Here is a 25,959-nt window from a genome sequence, read left to right on the forward strand (position 1 = left end):
TTATTATTAATTATTTCCTTCACTTGGAAATAATATCCTAAAGATCCTTCCTTTTTCTGGCCCAATCATTGATCTCTCCTTCATTTTTGTCTGAGCAATAGCACCTCCACATTCCTTTGACACATGTAGTGAGTGGCTTATTTCACTTTTTGTTATGTTTTGACTTCCCAAGCAAAGTTTGAGTCATGATTTAGCAATCTTGTGACCTGCAGGCCAGATCTGCTTGCCACCTCTTATAAATAAAGTTTTATTGGAATATAACCACACTTATTCTTTTAATATTTATGACTCTTATGTTCAGTAGTAGATTTGCTACAGAGACTATATGGCCACAAAACCAGGAACATTTACTGGTGAACCATTTATAGAAAAAGTTCTCAATCCCTGATCTATGTTCTCGAGGGCATTTCCACTATCTAGTTGGTTACTAATGATTACATTGAGTAGGCTGCAGGATTTAACTGTAAGTTTACTTGTGTTACGTGTATCCCCCATGTACTCTCTTCACACTGGGATGTGAATAGTTGAATTTGCAAGTTCTAATCAAAATTTGACATTTTTAAATTTTAAAAAAATTTTTATTTATTGATTTTTAGAGAGAGAGGGGAAGGGGGGGAGAGAGAGAGAAGCATCTGATGTTCTTCCACTTATTAATGCAGTCATCAGTTGCCTCTTGTATGTGCCCTGACTGGGGACCAAACCCACGACCTTGATGTATCAGGGTGACACTCTAACCAACTGAGCTACCTAGCTAGGGCTGAAATTTTTTTAATAAATTTGTTATATATTCAACTGTAACCTTTTGGATTAAGTCCATACTTTTTTAATGATTCTATTAGCTTGTTAGCTATACGTTTTGTTGGGCTATTTCACTGGCTTTGGGGATTATAGTATACATTTTTAATTTATCACAGCCTATTTTCAAAGGATATTTTCCCACTTCACCTGTAATTTAAAGACTATTCAACAGTGTAAGTCCTCAAGGACAGGAGACAGGATAGTGCAGTGGTTAAAGCACAGACTCTGGAACCCAGTCTTGGTCCTGCTTCCTAACTGCTATAAACCCAGACAAGATATGTATCCTCACTTTAAAATAAGAATAATACCTACCTGTTGGCATTGTTGGGAAAATGAGATGGATTAGTAAGGGTAAAGTACTCAGAATATTCGTAGCATGCAGTGAGCCTTAGATATGCGTTAGCTGTTATTACTGCTCTTTGGTCTAGTGCCCTTTGGAGTGAACTGGAGAGGCTGAAACAGATGCGTCTGCTGCCAACCTTAGTTTACTTGTAAGTGGGGCTACAGTGGAAGAAAGGTCCTCACTGTCTTTCATTATGTGTTTCTTTCTGTGACATTCACCAAGGTAAAGATTTTTTTTCCTTTATATATTCCCTAGTGTTTAAGCACAGTCATTCCTGCCTTTGAGTTCTTTCTGTCTGCTTTCTGTGGAAATTTCATGCTGTCCCCAGTGGGCAGACAGTTCCTTACCCTGTGCTGAGTTCACAGTAAGTTTTAAATGAAACAGGCTAATAGTGTTTCCACAAGGTAAAAGATATTTAAGAAATTTCACCTCCTGTGCTTATTTTAAGAAATTTCTTGCAGAGTCTTAAAAATTGTTTTTAGCAAAAGTTAACCAAAAGTTTTTTTTCTGTTTTAGAATTTCTGCAAGGGAGGAGTAAAGAGTGCATCATTGAAGGATTTATGTCTTGAAGACAAAAGACGCATTGCAAATTTAATTAAAGAACTAGCCAGGTGAGACAAAGCCTTACATGAAATGCATTATGATATAAGAGAGAAAATTAAAGAACTTGAAAACACATGAGTTTCATTTTCCTCTCTTGATTATATGTCATATAGTGTCAAAACTTATATTTATGTTTTAATTTAATGCAATATAATTATTACTTTTTTGTATTATTTTGAAATAATTTTAGGCTTATAGAAAAATTGCAAAAATATTGGGGGAATAAGGAACAGGTAGTGACTGCTAATGAGTATAAGGTTTCTTTTTGGGAGGATGAAAATGTTCTAAAATTATATTATGGTGATGTTTACAGAACTCTAAATATACTAAAAGCCATTGCATTATACCCTCTAATGGTTGAACGTTATTATATGTAAATATATCTCAATAGAGCTCTTAAAAATTGGTATGGAGCGTTCTCATACCTTTCACATAACTTCCTCTGAATTATCACCCTGAATAACCATAGTGCAATTGTCAGAAATTAGCATTGGTATAATGTAGTACTCATTAACTACAGAGTGTTCAGATTTCACCAGTTTTTTCACTAATACATTTTTCTGTTCCAGGGTTTGTACTCAGTCTCTCTGTTTCCTTAGTCTCCTCCCGTGGGTGGCAGTTCCTTAGCCTTGCCTTGCCTTCCATGGCTGTGACACTTTTGAAGAAAGTGGTCAGCTTTTTTGCAGTATTTCTTTCAATTTGGGTTTTTCAGGGTGCGTGTGATAACAATGTTGCATTATGATGCGTTATATTGGGGGGGTGATGTTGAAATGTTGTTACTGGTGGTTTTAAGTATGATAACTTGGTCAGTGTAGAGAGTATGAGGTTTTTCTCCTGAAAAGTTGTATTTTTCTGTGTGATTTATGAATATCTTAAGGAGGTTCATGGAGACTGTTCAAATACACTGTTGTTTTTCCTGGACTCTTACCCACTATTATAAGCATTGCGTCCGTCAAAGGAACTTGTCTGGGACAGCTGTGTGGCTGTGATGTCCTAATGGTGACTTTGTAGTCCCCCTGTTTATTTTGCATTTATTAACTGGAATTATTGTTTAAAGATGAGCTGTCCCTTCTGCCCTATTTATTTTTGTTTATTATGTATTTCAGTATTTATTTTTATTAGTATCAGACTAAGAGACATTTTAATTTTTTTTTTAATATTTTGAGGTTTACCTGCAAGAACTAATGGAGAGGGAGAACCCATGCCCCTTTACCCAGTTTTCACAACTGGGAGTATTTTGATTAACTATACAGTACAGCATCACAATCCGGAAATGGGCATTTGATGAAATTCATCAACCTCCTGTAGATTTTACATGTACTCATTTGTGTGTATAATTAATTCTGTGCAGTTTTGTCACCCGTGTAGATCTGTGTGCCATCACACAGTCAGACACAAAACAGGTCTGTCCCAAGGACACCCATCCTGCCCTTTTATAGATGTAACCACTTCCCTTCCTACCCCTCCCTGCTCCCTGGCAGCCACCACTCTGCTCTTCATCCCTCTAATTTCGTCATCTCAAGAATGGTCTGTAAATGGGATCATACCTGGTGCAGCCTTTTGAGATTGACTCCCCCTCCCCTCGCAACTCAGTGTAATTCTTTTTAGATCTTTCAGAGTTGTTGTGTGTATCAATAGTTTGTTCCTTTTATTGCTGAATAGGGTTCCGCACAAAGAATGTACCATGGTTTATTTAACCATTCACCTGTTGAAGGTTATTTTGATTGTTTCCAGTTTTTGACTGTTACAAATGAAACTGCTATGAACATATATATAGGTTTTTGTGTGAACATAACCTTGTCATTTCCTTGGAATATGGTGTCATAAATGCATGCTCAGTTGCATTAAGAAATTGCTGAACTATTTTTGAAAGTGGTTTATCACTTTGCATTCTCACAGTAATTCAAGAACAATGTAGGTGCTCTGCAGTTTTGCTAACGTTTGTTGTCATTGTTATTTATTTTAGCCGTTCTGACAGATGTTTAGTGTTACTGCGTTGTGATTTTAATTGGCATTTCTACAGTGGCCAGTGATGTTAGATGACGTTTCACATGCTTATCTGCCATCAGTATCTTCCTCAGTGAAATGGCTGTTCATCTTTTTTGCCCATTTCCTATTGAAATGTTTGATTTTATTGATTGATGACTTTTGAGAGTTCTTTATGTTTTATATACAGATATTTTATTGGATACATATATAATTTGCAAATACTTTTTACTAATCTGTAGCTTGCCTTTTTATCCCCTTTGCAGAGTCTTTCATAGAGCAAAAGTTTTTAATTTTAACTAGGTTCAGTTTATCAGTTTTTCATCTTATACATTGTGCTTTGATTATCAAGTCTAAGAACTCTTGTGTAGTCTTAGTACCTAAAGACTTTCTCCTGTTGTCCAATTTGTTGGCATGTAGTTGTTAGTAAGATTTTTATATAATCCTTTGTCTTTCTTTCATTTCTGATTTTATTTATTTGGGTCCTCTCTTTTTTTTCTTGGTGAGTCTGGTTAAAGGTTTGTCAATCTTGTTTATCTTTTCAAAGAACCAACTCTTGGATTCGTTGACCTTTTGTATTTTTTTTAGACTCTATTTTATTTATTTCTGCTCTGCTCTTAATTATTTCCTTCCTTCTACTCACTTTTGGCTTTGCTTGTTGTCCTTTTTTCACCTTCCTTTAAGTGTAAAGTTAGATTGTTTATTTGAGCTTTTTCTTGTTTTCTGAGATAGGCCTGTATTGCTATGAATTTTCCTTTTAGGAGTACTTTCCCTGCGTCCCACAGATTTTGTGGTTGTTTTGTTCTTATTTTCATTTGTTTCAGGGTATCTTTTGATTTCTTCCTTGATCTTATTATCAATTCATTCGTTGTTTAATAACATGTTATTTAGCTTCCATGTCTTTGTTATTTTTCAGTGTTCCTCTTGTGATTGATTTCTAGTTTCATAACATTGTGGTCAGAGAAGATGCTTGATATGATTTCAATCTTATTAAATTCATTGAGACTTGTTTTTTTGTCCCAGCATATGATCTATCCTAGAAAATGTTTCATATGCACTTGAAAAATATGTATGTTCTGCTTTTTGGGGGTAAAATGCTCTGAATATATCAATTAAATCCATTTATGTAGTGTATTATTTAAAGCTGCTGTCTCCTTGTTGATTTTCAGTCTGGAAGATCTGTCCATCGAAGTCAGTGGGGTGTCACAATCCCTGTGACTGTATTTCTGTCGATCGCTCCCTTTATGTCCATCATGATTTGCTGTACATATTTAGGTGCTCCTGTGTTGGGTGCATGAGTGTTTCCTGGGGTTACATCCTCTTCTTGGCTTGTTCCCTTTATCATTATGTAGTGTCCTTCTTTGTCTGTTACCATAGCCTTGGTTTTAAAGTCTGTTTTGTTGGATATTAAGTACTGCTACCCCAGCTTTTTTCCCCTTTGCATGAAATATCTTTTTCCATCCCTTTACTTTATTCTGTGTGTATCTTTTGATTTGAGGTGGGTCTCTTGGAGACAAGTCATGGGACTTATTATAGAATTTTAGAATAAGATTGTCAGTTCTCAGAAAAAAACAACACCCCTCTGCTGGCATTTTAATAGGTACTACATTAAAAATATAGATCAATTTTGGGAGGAATTGACATCTTTACTGTATTGAGTCTTCCGATCCATGTGCATGGTGTGTCTGTCCATTTATTTAGTTCTTTGATTTCTTTCAACGGTGTTTTATAATTTTCAGAATACAGATCCCATACATTTTTTCTCATATTTATAGATAAGTATTTAATTGTTTGGGGAACAATTATAAGTGGTATTGTGTTTTAAGTTTCGTTTTCACATTGGGTGTTTCATGTTTGTTGTTGAAATATGTTTGAATTTTGTGTGTTTATCTTGATTCCTGCCTCCTTCATGAACTCACATATTAGTTCTAGGAGTTTTACTGTTGACTCTTTGGGACCATGACAGTCATGTCATTTGCAAATAGGGACAGTTTTATTACTTTTTTTCTAATATATGTATTTTTTATTTTATTTTTTCTTGCCTTGTGATGCTGGCTAGGACTTCCAGTGCTATGTGAATAGGAGTGATAAGAGATGATGTCCTTACTATGTTCTTGATTTTATGTGGAAAGCATTCAGTCTGTCTTCATTGAGTATGATATTAGCTATAGATTTTTTATAGATGCTCCATTCATAAAGTTGAGAAAGTTTCCTTATATTCCTGGTTTTATAAGCATTTTTGTTATGATTGTATGCTAGATTTTGTCAAACACTTTTTGTCCCTTAATATGATTATATGAATTTTCTTCTTTAGCTGTTGATATGATAGATTATATTAATTGGTTTTTGAATGTTGAACCTGCCTTTCCTACCTGTAATAAATCTTAGTTCTTGTCACTGATTTTATACATTCCTAATTTTGAATTTCATCTTCTTTTGTTTGGTATTTTCACACCAAAGTTCATGAGAGTCACTGGGCTGTAGCCTTCCTTCCTTCCTTCCTTCCTTCCTTATTAAGGTTTTATTAGCCTGATAATACTAGCCTTATAAAATGAGTTAGGAAGTGTTCTCTTTTCTGTTTTCTAGAAGGAATTGTATAAAATTGGTTAATTCTTCTCTAAATAGTTAATAGATTTCTCCAGTGAAATAATATGGGCCTGGAGATTCCTTTTAAAGAAGTTTTTAATTACCAATTCAATTTTTTAAATAGTTATAAGATTATTCAAGTTGTCTATTTTGTCTTGATTGAGCTTTGGTAGTTTGTAGTTTTTGAGAATTTTCCATTTTTTCTGAGTTGTCAGATTTATGAATGTAAAGTTTTTCATGGTATTCTCTTATTATCTTATTAATGACTACAGGATCTATAGTGCCTCATTATATTATTGATTTGTACCTTCTCTTTTTTATTTTTGTCAGTTTTGTTAGGTTTATCAATTGTATTGATTTTTCACAGAACTAGCTTTTTATTGATTTTTCCTTATTTCTTCTGTTTTCAATTTTATTGATTTTTGCTCTTATCTCTCTTATTTCCTTCTGTTGCTTTGGATTTATTTTGTTCTTTTTCTGATTTCTTAAAGTGGAACTTAGAGACCATCCCTCTTTGCACGTGAGCGTTTAGTGCTGTAAACTTTTCTCATTACTGTTTTCAGTGCTTCCCACATATTTGACTTGTTGTATTTTCATTTTCATTCAGTTCTGTGTATTTTTTAAAATTTCCTTTGAGACTTTCTCTATGACCCATATATTATTTATCTAGAACTTTCTTGTACAATTTCCAAGTGTTTGGAGATATTCCGCTTGTCTTCCTGTTATTGATTTCTAGTTTGGTTCTATAATATTCAGAGAACAGCTTTTACATTTTTTGGAGGTTTGTTTTATGGCCTAAAATAAGGTTGATTTTGGTGAATGTTCATGAGTGTTTAAAAAAACGTTTATAATTGTAACTCTCCTGGGTGACACTGAGAAAGTTGGTTTATATTATCTTTAATATATTTGCATTTCTATGTAATCATCCTGCATGTAACTAATCCCCCTCCCCCCCCCCACCCCCACCCCCCGCCACTACTGCTGCTCCGTGTCCTGCATGAAAGCCTTCCTTCTCCTGCTAGAACTCTGACTCTCCGTTTCGGTCCCCCACACCACGACTGTTCTCTTCCCCCTGCTCTCCAGCACAGCAGTCCAGGCCATACTCTGCCCAAATGCTCTTCTCCCTGCACTCTGCTTCTGACTGTTAATGTCCGGTGGCCCTCTTTCCTCTGCTTAGCTTTGACACCCCACACCAGGCTACTCTTTGCAGTATGTCCTTCTTACCTTTCTCTGCTTCTGGGCTCCACATATTGGTCCTCTCCTTTATGTTGATTCCCTCCTCACTCACCTTAGGCTCTAACATTCTACCAGCCTGTGCCTTCTTGAGGATAACCCTTTTCCCTTTGCCTGGGCTCTGATACTCACACAGGGTTGCCTCTTGAGTTTACGTCCTCTTTGTCCTCTTGGGGCTCTCATGACGGGCTTCAGGTTAGCCCTTTGTGTGATTGCCTTGTTCACTCTTTGCTGGCTCCTCTACACCAGCGCTTGCTCCCAACCCTTGCATAGAGCCCTCCTCACTGTACTTGGGTGACACGGACCCCGGGTCTTGGGGTCCACAGCTTTATGGATGAGACAAGACAAATTCACACGGACTACCGAGTCCCGTGGAGGAAAAGAGACAGCGCGGCCACTCTCTCAAGGGGAGAGCACCTTGGAGTGCCTCAGCCGCCCTCTCAAGAGGAGAGCACTCCCACCCTTGCCTTGATAGGCTTTTATTGCTTCTCTGGGCACATTACATTGAGGACAGTCCTCATTTACTATGCACAGGTTTGCTTTAGGTGGTTACCTTTTACAGAAAACAATGAAAGAATGTTGCTAATTACTTCAAATAGAAGGGTGTTGGAGACCAAGGGGAAAAGTGGTTGAACCAGTCACACTCCATACTTGGGAGGTTTAGCACAGACTTTAGGAAGTTATAGTAAGCACTTGCTGCCTCAATTCAGAGTGAGGGAGTTTTAGCAAAAGCAAGTCTCATAGCAGTCTAGGTACAATGCAGGCCTGATTCCCCACGGGAGAACCTATCCGTGTGCGTGGGCCCTGTGCATCGGACCTCACTTTCCACTGGCCTTTCCAAGTGGGAGCTGGGCTTATGCCACGCAGAATGGTCTCCTATACTTGAGCTCTGAATCTCCATGCCGGCTCACTCCCACAACCTTTGCAAGGATACCCACACCCAATGCTCAAGGAACTGATACCCATCCTCTTCCACGTGGATGGATACTCTTCTCATCGTGACACCTGTGCCAGATATCCCCACCTGTTGATTCCCTTCTCAACCTGCTTGGTCGCTGCCGTCCCACTGGACAGACCTGGTCACATGCCCTCTTGATCTCACGCTGATGGCAGCTCTGCCCTGTCATGGTTTTAGGACTTGTTCAGGAAGAAAAAGAAAAGTGGAAAATGAAGATGACAAAGAGGAAATAAAAGTTTAACTTTCATTTTAGAAGAGAAAAAGGTTTTCTCTTTGACTAAAGGACATTTAGATGTATTTCCTTTTCATGAACACATTGTTTTATATTTAAATACTTTGCTTTCCAAATCACATCATGTAAAATAGGACAAAAACTCTGCTTTCTTTGTGTTCTGCTTACTTTGCCCGCTACATGGCTTTTTAAACTAACAAACTTTTGAATAAATAGAGAATAATGAAAAATTATTAACAGAAGAATACTAGGAGGCTGAAGTTTTAAAAGTTGTCTTCATTCATGTCTTTTCAGAAAAAATTAGGTATGAAAATTGAAGGTTGCTTCATTTGTGATGAAGGTAAAACCCAATGGGGAAAGTGTCAGAAAACTGAAAAATCTTTTTGTATTCCTGTGACATATTCAAGTTTAGCCTACTTAAAAGAATTTCAGCTGTTGTGAAGATTCACCAACATTATCTTACGGGAGAGGTCACAGCGCACTTAGTACCCAAAACTGACATGCACAATGAAAGCAAAGTAAAAACTGTAACTTCTTTTTAACAGTGCTTTTGAGGTAAAAAGCATTCTTACCAAAGCATTAACTTTTTTTTAAGTGGTTAAAATGAGGCCGTTTTAAAATGAAAACATGACATTAACTTTAACAGTGTCAATGGGAAAACTGGGCATGTCTGAACTCCAAGACCAACTTACACTGGAACAGTAATGAGAGAGAAGTTTATAGCACTAACTGCTCAGGAGAGCATTAAAGAATGCTCTCCTAAGAAACACAAAAAAGAACAAAGTAAATCCAGAGCAACAGAAGAACAGAAATAACAGAGGAGCAAGAAAATCAATACAATTGAAAACAGAAAAAATAGAGAAAATTCAATACAGTTAAGCCAGTCTTGGAGGGACCCATTGAGAATCTAGCCCTGAGGTCCTTTTCAGTCAGTATCTTTATTGGTACTATGTATGAAGGTATCAGAAAGATGCATATAGGAATTATTGATGTTTCTGAACTAAAGTAAATATTAGAAGATATAAATAAGATTCAGAATTGGCATAATAGGTTGGAGACATGAATTCATTAAACAGTATATAAGACAGTAGTGACAAGGGCAGGTTATTATATGACTAAGAATAAAACCAAATTAGAAATTCATTTTAGAGAAAGGCTTACTGGTTAGGCATAGCATATTAAAAGAATATGTATGGTTCATAGGTAAATTTAACCTGGACATGAGCAAGCAGTACTGTGCTATTTGGCTAGAAACCAAATATATATATTTAATTTAAAAAACCTAATATGACTTTTAATAATGTGCAGATGCCTCCTTAATAATCCATATATGATCAGAGAACTTTTTTACCTGTGATAAGCACACTAATAAAATAATGGAATACACATACAAATTAATAGGCTAATGGAGAATAGATACCAGAGATTTTTGAATTATTTAGTTAGTGGAAGAGAGTGGAAGAGATGACCTAATACATGGATTTTGAGTAAACGAGGGCATTTTGCTGAGGTGTCTAGTATTTGATTTACATTTGCAGAAGGATAGGTGAAATATTGATTGATCTTTTTCAGAGGTATAAGGCTAGAGAGATTTCTTTTTGTTCAAGATTGCTGAATTAAATGACCTCAGAAAGTCTTTACAGTAAAATTAATGCATTGTTTGCATAGATGGGAAAAACAGTGTCATTTACGGGGACTTGAAAAATGATTGGCTTTGCAAAATATTGTAGTTTGTGCTGAAAGATGATAACTTCCTTATGCATGCATTTGCATTTTTTTTTTAACTGACACTTTTTAAGGTGGGGGAGAATACCATAGAGCAGCGGTTTCCAATATCTGGCTATTTGGTCAGGGGCACTAACCTCTTTTCTATAGATTATCAAATTTTAAAAAATGACAACAGCCAACATGGCAATAGCTGTCTGGTGTGAATGAATCAAGATTATACACATTTATTCTCAGATCGGCAAAAAAATAAAATGTATTTCCGGTGTGCCACAGAAGTTTAGTAATTAGTTTATGTGTGCCTTGAGATGAAAAAGTTTGAAAATTGCTGCCATCAACTAATAAACAAACTGTACTACAGCTTAGTTTTTAAAAGAAAAAAGTTTTAAAATAATCTTGGCCACATTGCATCTTTTTTGATGAATATGAGCCATATTCAAAGAATTCTAAAAAATTCTCTACTATTTCTTGTCCTGTGCCCACACTGTCAAAGAATGCATGGTTCCCCAGTGAATACTTGTACACTAACTCATTTGAAGACAGGGTTCTTTTTTAGGCTCAGATACTGATCTTTCCCAAAGGACAGTTTGCTGGTACTACTTGACATTCCTCAGAAGAAAAATAGAAAGTGTAACACCATTAGTCTCCCATAGTAAAATGGGTGGATCATTATTATATGTTTATTCTGGTCTTTTAGTTTTGTAAACCAATCATAACTTTTTTTGTCATAATTGAATATACATCTCAGTACAATAAAATATTAAGACTTTAATTTTTCAGTGACTTCATTTTTTGTCTTCCCATTTGAAGCCTTGTGGAATTTTTTAGTATGAATGGTATTTATGATTGATTATATAGAACATTTCAAGAAAAAATAAGGAATTTTTCATCTGTTTTAGGTGCAAAGCATTCTTTGAACTTCAGTTTATCTCGACACTGTGGAATACTTAGTATGCCAAAATTTATTTTCAGATTGTCTGTTCTTAGCTCTATAATTCAAAGAATATTTTTTGAGTGACTAATATGTACTCAATAATCTTTCTCTTGGTTCTGGGCAGGTATTACTTTCTAAATTTCTGTATAGCATTTTCTTCCCTTTCTGCATGGCCTCTAGAAATATGTACAGTGCTCTATGGGTGTGAACAGTCTCCTCGACCTTGCTAGATCTCCTCAGAATTATTCTGCTGGACCTCCTTAGAGTCATGCGTGGGCCATATTTTGATTCTGAAAAGTTGAAAGACCACAACTGTAGATACATGTGATATACAAGTACAAGATCTGTCTAGAAGGTATCCAACCATGTAATATGAAAAATAGACATTTATTGAAGAAGATACAAGATATAAGAAACATTGCACATTTGCACATAGGACAATGACACCTCATTCCCCTTCAAAGTAGACACCTTGGCACCTCACACAGTTCTTGCAGTCACTAGCAGCTGCCCTGTGGTATTTTCTTGAATCTCATCAACAGTCTGAAATCTCTTTCCTTCAAAGGTGATTTTAGTTTTGGGAAAAGCCAGAAGTTGTAGGGCACCAAATCTGGGTTGTAGGGGGGCTGAGTAACCTGGGTGATTTTGATATTTCACCCAAACACTCTGCATGAGATGTGATACATTAAGTGGGCACATTGTCATGATGAAGCTGCCAGTCAGCGGTTGCCCACAGCTGGGGCCTTCTGAATCATCTGAATAGTTTCCATGGAGGATTGTTCAAGCTGAATGCAAAATTTGATGCAGCTTCATGGCTCTACCTGTTCGTTTTGAATGCAACAGCCACACAGTACACATGCTTACTCATCAAAGTCTACCACCCCCACTGACTAGTACAGTGAAGTTGTCATTGTTCATGCATGTATGTTCTAGTCCACTGTCCTGGACTGCCAGGTTATGGGATGTTGTGCAGACCATTCTCATATTAACAATGGCTGGACTTTTTCTGGACAGACCTTGTATACACTATAGCTTTTTATTCATTTCTCAGGCAGCTTTCTGTCTGTCTTTATTTGTTTTTTTAGCCTTGGCCTTTCTGTGTGATTATTAGTCTCTTTCATAGTTTATTTTTTAAATACTTATTGTTACGGATTCAGATTTCTTAAACCTGAAATCAATAAGAGAAAGGAAGACTCATTGACCTAAAGGAAGAGTTAAGAGCTGAGTTTACCAGAAATTTTCATAAAACTACTTATATAGGTTGCTATCTCAAAATTGGAACGTTTGACATTTCAGACTTGAGTATTCTCAAGTTAGTGCTTTATAACTGAAAGTGTTTATTCTTATCATATTATCAGGTTTTACTTGAAAAACAATTATTGATCATTTACTACATGGTAATCTACTTTTGCAAAGTATTTGTGGAAGACATAATAACTTTTTGCCATTTTATGTTATGCCAAATTTTTTTCTGGTAGTTTTTAAAGTAATCGATTAATTCAAGATATAATAAAGGGAACTGGATAATACTGAATTACATTTTATTCAATATTATCAATATTCAATTATTCATTATTATACTAGCTCTACCAGAGGCCAGAAAAATTACATCTTTATTCATTCTATAGCATATCCGCCCCCTAATTTTGGTGTACTTGTATTTATACAAATATTAAAACTATCATCTTATTCAAAAGATAAAATCACAGATACAAGTAAAATCACTTTGACATTCCCCTCCTCTCTACTCCTACCTTCTTATACGCATGCTATTTATGTTTGGGTGGAGTTTTTTTTTTTTTTAACATTTTACTTTGAAATAATTTTAGAATCCGAAAATTTACAAAGTTAGAATTTTCATGTACCCTTCACTCAGCTTTCCATACTGTTAACATTTTGCATAACCATAGTACAATTATCAAAATTAAGAAATTAACAGTGGTGCAATGCTATTACCTAACTATAGACTTTATTCCCATTTCACCAGTGTCATCTCACTAATATCATTTTTTTCTGATTCAAAATCCAGTTCAGTCATTGTGTTTAGTTGTCACTTCTTAGTCTTTTATAATCTGTGATAGTTTTTCATTCTTTTATAACCTTGACACTAGTCAGATATTTTGTAGAATGTTCCTTAATATGCTGGATTTATCCACCTGGATATGGATTTATCTGGTGCTTTCTCTTGATTAGATTCAGATTATGCATTTTCACAAGTTTTTATGTGGATATTTTAATTTCTTGGGTATATTCCTAGGAATGGAATTGCTGAGTCATATAGTAACTCTATGTTTAACCTTCTCAGGTGCTGCCTGACTGTCTTCCAGAGTGTCCGCACCATTTTACATTCCCACCAGCAGTATGTGAGGGTTCCAGTTTCTCCACAGCTTTTCTAACATTTATTATCTGTCTTTTTGATTATACCATTTTACTTGGTATAAAGTGGCATTTAATTGTGGTTTTGATATACATTCCTAATGACTAATGATATTGAGAATCTTTTCATGTGCTTGTTGGTATTTGCATATCTTTTTTGGAGAAAAGTCTGTTCAGTCCTTACAAATGAGGGTTTTTTTTTTTTTTGGTCTTTTTATTGTTGAGTTCTCAGAGTTCTTTATGTACTATACTTATAAGTCCCTTATCAAATAAATTGTGTGCAAAATTTTATCTCACTCTGCATATTATTTTTTACTTTCTTGATGGTGTAATTTGAAGCCCAAAAGTATTTAATTGTGATGAAGTCCAATTTATCTACTTTTTTATTACTTGTGTTTTTGGTGTCCTATCTAAGAAATCATTGCCTAATCCAAAGTCATAAAGATTTATGCCTATGTTTTCTTCCAAGAATTTATAGTTTTAGCTCTTAAAGTTTGGTCTTTGATTCATTTGGAGTTAATATTTGTGTATAGGGTAAAGTAGGGAGGGGACTGAGTTTAGTTTTAGATTTTTGCATGTAGATAGCAAGTTATCTCGTCACCATTAGTTGAAAAGACTATTCTTTCCCTTTGGTTTTCTTGGTACCCTGGTTGTAAAGTGAGTTTGCTGTAAACGTGAGTGTTTATGTTTGTTTTGCTGATCTGTGTGTCTGTCCTTATGCCAGTACCACACTGTCCTGATAACTGTCATTTTCTAGTAAGCTTTGAAACTGGAAAACATGAGTCTTTCATCTTTTTCAAGGTACAGTTGAGTCCCTTTCATTTTCATATGAATTTTCAGATTAGACAGTCTTGTCAATTTCTGCAAATAAACCAGTTGAGGTTTTGACACAGATTGAGTCGAATCTGAAGATCAATGTAGTACTGCCATCCTTACAATGCTGTCTTCTAGTCATGAACATGGAACATCTTTCTATCTACTTAGATCTTTAGTTTCTTTCAACAGTGTTTTGTAATTTTCTGTATATAAGTATTGCTTCTTCTGTTGAATTTATTCCTTTTGTATTTTATTTCTCTTCATGCAAACCTGAATTTAATTGCATTTAAATGCAAATGTTTCCTTAATTTGGATTAGGGGGGTTGTTCACTGCTAGTGTATAAACAATTGATTTTTGTACATTGATCTTGTATCCTAAAACCTTAATGAACTCTTTCATTAGTTGTAATAGTTTTCTAGTGGATTTCTTAGATTTTCTGTGTCCAAAATCATGTTCTGATATAGAGATGATTTTACTTCTTCCTTTAAAATTTAGATGCCTTTCATTTCTTTTTTCCTACCTTTTTACCCTGACTATAATCTCCAGTTCAGTGTTGAATCGCAGTGGTGAGAGCAGGTCTCCTTGTCCTGTTCATGATCATAGGAGGAAAGAATTCAGACTTAACATTAAATACAGTATTAGATGTAGGTTTTTCGAAGATGGCCTTTTTCAGGTTGAGGAACATTTTACCTTCCTATTTGTTTTTTTGAAAATTTTGAGTCATTGAGTTTTTTTCAAACTCTTCTTCATTCAATTGGATGATCATGTGGTTTTTGTCCTTTATTTTCTTGATATAGTGTATTATCGATACATTAATTGATATTTGAGTATTAAACCAACTTTTCATTTCTGGAATAAATCCCACTTGGTCATGATGTTTCATCCTTTTTTATGCTGCTGGATTCTGTTTGGTAGTATTTTGCTGAGGATTTTCACATCTACATTCATTCACTATTACTCCATAGTTCTTAGAGCCCTTTTGACATCGATTGCTATCTGTGCTTTCTTAAAGCACCTCTGTTCCTTTAGACAGTACATTTTAAACAATAGCCAAATGTTAAAATTTATAAAGAGGATATTAAGATGATTTCACTGAAATATTTTTTAATGATGAAAGCCATTCTTTTTACCATGTATTTACATTTTAAAAAATCCTCACCCAAGGATGTGTTAGTTGATTTTAGAGAGAGAGGAAGGAAAGAGAGACAGACAGACAAGACAGACATCAATGTGAGGGAAAAACATCAGTCAGTTGCCTCACATATGTGCCCCAGCCAAGGATTGAACCCATAACCTAGGGATGTGCCCTGATCAGGAATTTAACCTGCAACCTTATGTTGTATGGGACAACACTCCAACCAAATGAGCCACCCAGCCAGGGCCCCTTACTTGTGCTTGAAAACAATATGGCCTTTTCTGTTTGCTGTATGTCCAATGAAATCTGTTCCTTCCTTCTCCAAGTCTTACCCACTAAGCTGATATTCAGAATTTATAAAATGCAGCCAGAATATCCAGCTCTCAAATACAAGATGTTAAATAAGGGAAGACGTTTGTTTATCGGGTTGACCCCGGGGTGAGCTGTAATTCTCTTCAGGATAGATGTTTTGCTGACTTGACCTTGTCTTTTGCATTAGGTATGAGTACCCTTTCTTAGGGTATCTAGAAGAACACCAGGGGTATGCAGAGCCACCTAATAAATCTCTTTCTGGAACATTAGTTTTACTAAAAAATTTAGAATGCATGGGTGTGGAAAAACTTTTAGAAACAGAAAAGATAGTTGTATGGAGAAAAATATGAAATATTCAGGGATATTTGAGCTAAACCATAAGACTTCAAAGAAATTCAGTATTTTCAGCACAATTTTCAGCCCAACCACCCAATTATGAGGGTATGGATTCTCTGTTTTTGTTAGATAACAGTACATTTTGTGGAAGCTTTTGAGAAATACTCGGAGGCATTAAATAAGTGCTAACAATCTTACTTTATGAATAGGCTCTTGTCCTCTTTGTAAATAATTAACAAACCATCTCTGGGAATATCCTTTTGTCGGTTTTAACCTTTCTGTCCTTTTAGTTAAATATTTCCCTTTTCTGTACTTGGCTTCTCATTTTATTAATTAACTCATTGCTATACTTTAAATGAGATAGAGGATTAAGTCTTTTTATGCTACTTTGTGGTCGGAGAATGCTTTGATGAAAAATGCAGATCACGATACCAGATACTTTCTCTAACACCTACCTCATGGAAAATATTATTGAACATAAATTAAACAAGAAGACAGATTTCATAGTGAATATCAAATCTTGAGGTGGTTTTATTGGCAAGTCCTCTGCATTCAAAAGCTGTATTAATATACTTGCTTATATTAACTATGTTAATGGGCCACAGAGAAGCCCTGTAAGTGTAGCACTGTGTACCTACCACAGCTTGTTAATTTTATAGCCTTCCAGAGCATAATGATTGCTAAAGGGTAGCCTAATCACAGCAGCATAACAGAAAAGACCCCCCCCCCCCCGCAAAAAAAAACCTGTTTAAATAGTGTAGTGGTAAATTTTTCTGCATAGAGCAGTTTAAGTTTTGGGAAAAGCTCCTCACAGACTCTGGCATTATGGGATGTGTGTACAAGCAGTTGTGCGCCAGTGCCATAGAGTTTGTGTCTATCTCTATCGGGTTGAACAAAGGGACTGAGTAAATGTTGGGGTGCACCTGTGTGCTCTGACCTGGCAGGCTGTAGAGATAACCTCTGTGCTTAGTGCAATGTTAAGGGAAATTTGACAATCTGCAAGGCAGGAGCATAAATCCCCTGCATATAGGTATGTTTGTTCTTTGTCTAGTCGTCTGGATTCCTTGTAATTATATCAGTTTTAGGGATTACCTTCTTAGAAAGAAGGGCCTCGGTACTATTCATCGGTCTAATATTGTGCTAGTCATAAATAATAGGGTTGAGAAAATGATTTGAATGTCAAGATAAGCAAGAAGAAATAAACCTATTTTATTAACACTGCTGTGTGCCATGCATTTCACACAACTTATTTCAAAGAAAATGCAATCAACTCTTGAACACTCTAAAATTCTAATTTTTATTCTGTTTTATTAACATCATTGATTTCAGTATTTCCACCAGAAGACTAGCAAGAAAAGAAAAGCTATGGAGTTCATGTCATTCAGAAATTGTTCTGGTAGAAGAGGATTCTGGGAGAAACAAATTTAGGAGCTCAAGGGGAAGGTTTGGATTCCCTGTGGATTTCACTTACACACATCCCTGTGCGAGCCTGTAGGATAACTGTGCCGTACCCTCTCTGGGGAAACAAGCACGAGTAACAGAAACTCAGGGCCAACGTCCGTGTGCACAGAGTAGCATGAAAATTAGGGTTCTCATTTTAAGTAAGTTTGAATGTTGTTTAGTTGTTTCTGTGGGTTTTTTTAAAGCTATTTTTATTCCTCTACTGTTCTTGTTAAGGACCACCGCTTTTTGGTAGGATTGAATTGGAATACTTTTCAGAATTAGACATTAAAGAATCAAAAATTGGGGGTTAGCCTTTTTAACTTTAAAAGTCTTTTGGACTAAGAATAAATGTAGTGCAAAATTTGTATGTTAATGCCGTGTTTTTACTCTAGCCTACTTATTTATATGTCACTGAGGAATGCAGGATATCTGTACCGGAAGGAAAGAGTAAAATTCCTGTGTATATTTAGTGACATGTTTCAGTGGTTTATATGTTTATGTCATTGACAGTATTTAAGTAAAAGTATAAAAAAATATCTAACCCTGGCTGGTGTAGCTCAATGGATTGAGCTTCGCCCTGTAGGCCAGGGGGTTACCAGTTCGATTCCCAGTTGGGACACATGTCTGGGTTGTGGGCCAGGTCCCTGGTTTGGGGCATATGAGAGGCAGCCACACATTGATGTTTCTCTTCTTCTCTTTCTCCCTTCCTTCCCCTTTCTCTAAAAATAAATAAATAAAATCTTTTTTAAAAAGTATGAAAAAACATGTAAAATAAAATAATTCAACTGCCTATTTTGCAAATGAAGGAATGAAACCCAATGTTTTAAAAATCACCTGGCTGGCATAGCTCAGTGGATTGAGCGCGGGCTGTGAACCAAAGTGTTGCAGGTTCTATTCCCAGTCAGGGCACATGCCTGGGTTGTAGGCCATGACCCCCAGCAACTGCACATTGATGTTTCTCTTTCTCTCTCTTTCTCCCTCCCTTCCCTCTCTAAAAATAAATAAATAAAATCTTTTTAAAAAAATCAGATATTTTTCTGTCCTCCACTATAATTAGGAACCTATGTCTCATGTTGGACTTTCCATATTTAAGATGCTTCTGATAACTTTCTTGACTTTAAACTCATATCCATATTTTATTGCAAAGGTGTGAAAGATTGCCTTATAAAAGGTGGACATGAACTAATGGGGGGATTACTGCAGGGAAAGGGAGTACAGATGGAGGGGGGCAAAGGGGAAAAATTGGGAAACTGTAATAGCATAATAATAAAATATACTTAAAAAATGAAAAAATACGTAGAGTATCCCTGAAGAAACCTCTGAAAGAGGTAAGCATTCCTCTGGAAGAAACCTAGTTTTGGTGAACTGCAGCCGTAGGCACATGCTCTGTTTCATTCTCACAGGCATTTTCTTTTCTTTCTCTCGCAGAGTGAGCGAGGAGAAGGAGGTGACTGAAGAACGACTCAAAGCTGAGCAGGAATCTTTTGAGAAGAAGATCAGGCAGCTGGAAGAACAGAATGAACTGATCATCAAAGAAAGGGAAGATATCCTTTTTGAAAGTTCTGTTTTTTAACATGCAGGAAGTTTGACCCTTTCATGAAGAAAATGTAAATGCCAGAGAAATAGTTGCTCTGATTTATAACGGGGTAAGTCCGCATGGGCTGCCGTTTCCAGGCAGGCAGAACCACACTGGGCAGCATGAGCCGTTGCCCCCTTTGCGCGCAGTTCGCCACCCAGCTGTTCTGTGGCCGCTGTTCTGCTGTGGAGCGCCCATTTGTCAACGAAAAAGGACGGTAGGAAATTTGGGCACCAAAATGCAGTGCTGGAACTTTATTAAATTCTTCTGGTCCAGTACTACAGTTGACTCTGAAACCTCTTTGTTTTTGGTATTCTTTCTAGCTAAACCTTTGGCAGTCCTAAGTAATTCTACTCTGAAATCGTAAACATTTAAAAAAGTCTATGGTGATTTATAGGTGTTATAATTGATAAGTGTTTTACACTGCAGCAAGATGCCCCCAAACTATTCTCATGGAGGAGAAAACTCTTGGCATTAGAACTAGGGCGGGATGTGTGTGTGTGTGTGTGTGTGAGTGTGTGAGTGTGTTTGAGTGTGTGTTCATACAGTCATGCACCACATAGTGTTTTGGTTAGTGATGTACCTAATACACAAACATGGCCCCACAAGATTATCATTGGGCTGAAAAAGTCCTGTCATTTAGTGATGTCACAGCCATCTTAGTGTCAATGTGGAATGCGTTGCTCCCGTGTTTGTGGTGATGCTGGTGTAGACGAAACCACTGCGCTGCTGGTCATACAAAAGTGCAGCACATACAATTATGTACAGTACATCGTACTGGGAAATGATAGTAAATGACTACTACTGGTTAATGTATTTGCTGTACTGCACTTTTTGTTTTTATTTTATAGTGTATTCTTTCTACTTAAAAGAAGTTTTGCTGTCAGTGTGCCATGTTACACAAACAGCAGCCTCATACATCTCGTGTTCGCTCTGTCCCTTGATCGCACGATTTTCCCATGTGTTTGGTTTAACCTCGTGTTGTTTTGTACAGGCTATGCAGGCCTGTTACATAGGTGTGCAGTAGGCTGTACCATGTAGGTTCATGTAAGTGCACTCTATGATGTTCACACACAACGAAATCACCTAATGAAGCAGTTCTTCGAATATATCCCCAAGTTAAGTGGTACATGGCTATATATATACACACACTCATATATCTCTATATATGTGTGTATACACACATATGTTTGTATATACATATATGAGGGGCCCCCCAAAATAAATTTATTTATTAAAAATTGTGTGCTTATTTTTACATGTTTAAACTTCAGTCATTCTAAGTACTCTCTGTCAGTACACTTATGGAGACTTTTTTCCATTGCTAAAAATGGTTTTTGAAGTCATCAATTTTGATGCCTTTTAGTGTTTGTCATTTTTTGTTTCACCCTTTTTACATCAGTAAAATGTTTCTTTGAGGATTTTTTCATCTGGGGAAACAAAAAATAAGTCAGGGCAAGAGCAGATGAACAGAGAGGGTGGGGTATGGGGGTCATGCCGTTTTTGGTCAAAAACTGCTGAACACTCAGCGTTGTGTGGGCAGGTGCGCTCATAAGTCACCCAACATGAAATGGGCAAATGTGTCGAGTCTTCAAAAAAATTCACTGAAGCTGGACACAGCCTCTGAACAATGCTAGCTGGTACACTGATACAGGTGGGTTCCTAAACATATGTCTAGCAGGGGAAGCCTGTACTACAAGGCACCCACCCTCCAGAAGATAATTCCATTTTTGTGGGGGTTCCCCCTTCATATACAGTTTTAAGAAAGTAAAATAAAAGTTGGCGTTATAACTTAAGAATTGTATTTTAAGGGATATGTGTGTTAAAATAATCATTTCTGAAGTTTCTTTTGACTGGGTAGCATTACTTACTTTTTAGTGTTTTTTGTAGTGGCATTGATATAAAAAGAGAAGTGACTGTCCCTAAAGTTAGGGTGATGGATCTGCCAGATAAACTAGTGTGCTTGAAAAATCCTTTGTCTTTATAGGTGTCAGTATCACCATTAACATGATTGTTACTCATTGTTTCAAAGGTTCTTCAAGTGCCAAAAAATGATCATGTATTGAGAGTAACTATACCTTTCTGAGTACTAGAAAAATAGCATAAAGGTAAATTAATCAGCTTGAAAAACATAAAATATAAATATAAAAATGACTTATAAATTTGTATTTTTCAAAAAGTAGGAGTACATGATTGTAATATCAGAATTCTCAGACTTGATTGGTTGAGAAGAACATTATAAGGCTTACTGGCCCCGCAATTCTAAAGCAGTACTTTTTCAATTATTTATTTCTAGATCTCTTTAGCATTTGAACATTCTTCTTGAGCCTTCTCTCTTCTTTGCCCTCATTGGCTTTACTGCCCAGGTTGTCAACCTCAGGCCAGACCCTCTTCCTGCTACTTTCCTCTCTAGGTTAAAGCAGTGGGTGCTGTTCAGTCAGAGTTCACGACGGGCTGTGCTCAGCCAGTTTGCTCTTTCCACTTCTCACGAGGAGTAGTGTCTCAGGACCATAGCTCTTTCAGAAAAGGTAGATTAGGAATGCTTTTATCTATAACAAAAATTTGCTTTACAGCGTTCTGTTTTTTCCCCATGTGACAACTCTGGAGACACGTGGCTTCTCGCATTGGTTCACTGGCATACAGTTTTCAGCGTGGGACCTCTACAGTTCCCTTAGCTCTTCTAACAGGGCAAAATTCCGGGATGCAAAATGGTGGCTCCCATTCCAGGTATCACTTTTGCATTAAGGTAGGAAGAAATGGGGAGGAAGAGATTCTGGCAGTTGTAACTCCCTCTACTTTTTTAAAAAACATAAAATCTTTCTCAGAGTACCCCTCTCCACCCCCACCCTCCCCCAGCAATCTTTCATGAGATATTTATTGTCCTGAATTTTATTACTTGGCTATGCTAAGCTGCAAGAGAGGCTGAGAAGAGTGAGAATTTACCTTGTCCAATTGATACAATAGAAAGCAGCAAGGGAGGAGGAGGTTAAGAATGAAGTCAGCCTGCTACTCTGTTTGGTAGCAGAAGTAGGGGGAATAGAAACCACTTTTTACATAGGGTGGAGGTGGTGATACCTTGACCTTCCTGAGCAAAAAAATAAAATAACAATTATTATGTCTAGTGGAATTCGAGTGAGTTACGGAAATAAGGCGAGAGAGGGAGGTAGCAAACAATTTAGAAAGCCTGGTGTGGAGCAGGGCTTTGTTTATCTGGTGATATGCTTAATAAAAATATATGGCTATCTGGAAAAGTACAATCTAATTTTGCTGGGCTATTGCATTTAGCACTCTCTGGGTCAAGATTAATTGCATTTAGTGCTGAAGGAATTTAAAATCAGTATGGCTATGAATGGTTTCTTTCTGCCCAGCTAAATATTGAGATACCCCAGGTTATTGTAGTGACACAATTTTTCCTGTTTCCCCCATGACTTAGCCCAGGGGTTATCAGACTGCTGCTGTGGGCCTAATCCAGTAGGGTGCCAGCTAAATCCAGCCAGATCTGTTCATTTATGTATTGTCTATGGCTGCTTTGGCACTGCAACTCCAGGTTGAGTAGTTGCAACAAAGGCCCCGTGGCCTCCATAACCTACAGTATTTACTATACAACCATCTACAGAAAAGCTTGCAGACCCCTGCTCTATCATATAAGCTAAAAGGGAAAGGAAGAGGCATGTAAGTAAAGCCAGACTTAAGACATGTGACATAGACCTATTTTCACATGGTTTGAGGGGATTTGACTTCAGCCTTTTTGATTATTGTGAATGAAGATAGGAGTAAATGTTAGACCATTATCAATAATTGAAATGGTTTAGTTAACATAATTAATAATTAGTTTAATAATAATTAGTTTAATAATTAGTTATAATAATTAGTTTAGGGTTTTTTTTTGGTCAACAGACGGTAGGTGGTATTTGTGGAATTTGTCAAAGAGAGAAAGGAAGATACTAAAAACAATGACAACTGAGGTTTTTATTCCAAATATGTTGCTCAGGTATAAATCTCCTTTACCAGCACAGACCTGTCAAAGGTTAATGTAGATGATTTTACAGTACATGAAACTCTATAAAACTTAGAAACATAACACAAGGTTATAATTTAAAACAATATAATTTAAATACAGATACCTATCATGCATGAATGATTCAGACTCTTTAATATACATGAAATCTGATCATTTCAGATCATTTTTTAATGTCTATTTCTGTATGAGGAACGTTATGAATTGTGATTTTTGGCATTTTAAGGGTGTATTATAGTAAATTTATGGGTATCTTTTTTTAAAAGTTTTAATAACTTGATATGTCGATCAATTATATAAACACAGACCAGTCCCTTAGTAAAAATATGAGAGAAGATATTTTACATGTTTGCATTTGGATCAGGCCTTTGAAGGATTTGTTCTTACAGCAAAGAGAATTATTACTAAAAGTTAAAAATTCTTGGTAATTTTCAGTCTTTGCACAGAGAAAGCTTATTTTCTGAGAACTTAACTATGTAAATGAACATGCCATTTACAAAGTCAAGCAGTCTGATGAACGTTGTATATTTTTGCATAGCTAAATGAGTTTGAAAGGAGAGGTAAATCTGAAACTTCAAAAGAGAAATATGTCCACTGTTCCAATAGAAATAATTCTGAAATATGTTAGCATGCATAGTGTGAGACAGGATGTAGTCATTAGAAAAGTTGATTAATATTTGAGCTAGTTGTATTTCTAGAACATATATCTTAGGTCAGGATGATATCAAAAGCTTACAGAAGGAAAGTGAAGTCTGATGTTCGCTAACTTTGCCATTTGAACTGGCACAGCAGGAGAAGTGATAGAGAAGAAAGCACCGTGGGCTTTACAGTGTAAATTTTGTTCTAGGGCTGATTGCCTCTCTGCCCTTGGGAAAGCTACTGAACTTCTCGGAGTCTCTCTTTTCATCTGTCATATGTGGATAGCTGATAATGCCTTTTCTGCAGGCCTGCTGAAATGTGATTTTCTCTTCATTGTGTGTGTACAGAACCTAGCAGTGTCTTGTACTTAGTAGGTACTGGAAGAAAGATAGCAGTTCTCCTTATTACTCTGACTTATAGGAATGAAGGATGAAATGACCAGTTTTTCTGTTTCTCATATTTGTGCCTTTCTTCACTGGGGGTTGATTTTCATTAGGTTATGCAAGTGCTTACACTGCTTAGAAGGCTGAGTAACAGAGTGAAATTTATATGTTCTCAGCTTTATCTTCTAATTTTTATGAAAGAGGAAGCCTCTCTGTACTACATAGGCCTGTTGAGTGCTCATTGGGAAGAAACCAGGTCTTCCTGTCCCAGAAACCAGATTGACAGAAATGTGTGTGTGTGCGCACATGCGCACACATTGTAATCCTACTGGTCTGTTTTCTTTCTTTAAAATTTATTTTTATTTTTATTTTTTAAACTTTTTTATTGTTATTCTATGAGAGTTGTTCCAATTTTTCCCCTTTGCCCTCCTGCACCCAGCCCAACCCCCGTTCCTACAGTCAATTCCCACACTGTTGTCCATGTTTGTGGGTCATTCATACATGGTCTTTAACTAGTGCCTTTCCCTTCTTTCCACTATTATCCCTCTACCCCAACCCCTCTGGTCACTTTCAGTCTGCTCCATGTTTCCATGTCTCTGGTTCTATTTTGTTCATCAGTATATTTTGTTCATTAGATTCTTCTTATAGTGAGATCATATGCTACTTGTCTTTCACTGACTGCCTTATTTCACTTAGCATAATATTCTCCAGTTCCATCCATGCTGTTGCAAAAGGTAGGAGTTCCTTCTTTCTTTCTGCTGTGTAGTATTCCATTGTGTAAATGTACCACAGTTTTTTGATCCACTCATTTACTGATGGGCACTTAGGCTGTTTCTAGCACTTGGCTGTTGTAAATAATGCTGCTATGAACATAGGGGTGCATAAGTTCTTTTGAATTTGTGATATAGGATTCTTAGGGTATATTACCAGCAGTGGAATCTCTGAATCAAAAGGCAGTTCTATTTTTAGTGTTTTGAGGAAATTCTATACAGTTTTCCACAGTGGCTGCACCAGTCTGCATTTCCACCAACAGTGCACTATGGTTCCTTTTTGTCTGCATATTCACCAGCAGTCGTTTATTGACTTATTAATAATGGCCATTCTGACAGGTGTGAAGTGATATCTCATTATGGTTTCAATTCACATCTCTTTGATGGCTAGTGATGTTCCGCATATTTTCATATGTCTATGGGCCATCTGCATGTCCTCCTTGGAGAAGTGTCTATTCAGGTCCTTTGTCCATTTTTTAACTGGATTGTTTGTCTTCTTGGTGTTGGACAGATAAGTTCTTTATATATTTTGGAGAGTAAACCCTTGTCCAGTGTATCATTGGCAAATGTGTTCTCTGTTACAGTCAGCCCTCTTTTCATTTTGATGATGGTTTCTTTAGCCATGCATAAGCTTTTTAATTTGATCTTGTCTCATTTGTTTATTTTTCCCCCTTATTTCCCTTGCCCTAGGAGATATATCAGCAAAAATATTGCTATGTGGGATATCTGAAATTTTTCTACGTTTTCCACTGGGAC

At 36.4% G+C, this 25,959-nt stretch overlaps 1 protein-coding gene across 2 annotated transcripts in view; it reads left to right on the forward strand.

Annotated features, from left to right (window-relative positions):
- KIAA1328 (KIAA1328 ortholog) overlaps nt 1-25,959 on the forward strand; it is a 230,727-nt gene that overhangs the window by 8,629 nt on the left and 196,139 nt on the right. For both annotated transcript variants that reach the window (XM_045849863.1, XM_045849864.1), the window contains 2 exons: nt 1,658-1,752; nt 19,246-19,361. In XM_045849863.1, coding sequence (XP_045705819.1) covers nt 1,658-1,752; nt 19,246-19,361 — 211 coding nt within the window. The remainder of the gene's footprint in view (nt 1-1,657; nt 1,753-19,245; nt 19,362-25,959) is intronic.

The sequence above is a fragment of the Phyllostomus hastatus genome, unplaced genomic scaffold (genome assembly GCF_019186645.2).
Source record: "Phyllostomus hastatus isolate PE091 unplaced genomic scaffold, TTU_PhHast_1.1 phas_contig_80, whole genome shotgun sequence".
Taxonomy (NCBI): domain Eukaryota; kingdom Metazoa; phylum Chordata; class Mammalia; order Chiroptera; family Phyllostomidae; genus Phyllostomus; species Phyllostomus hastatus.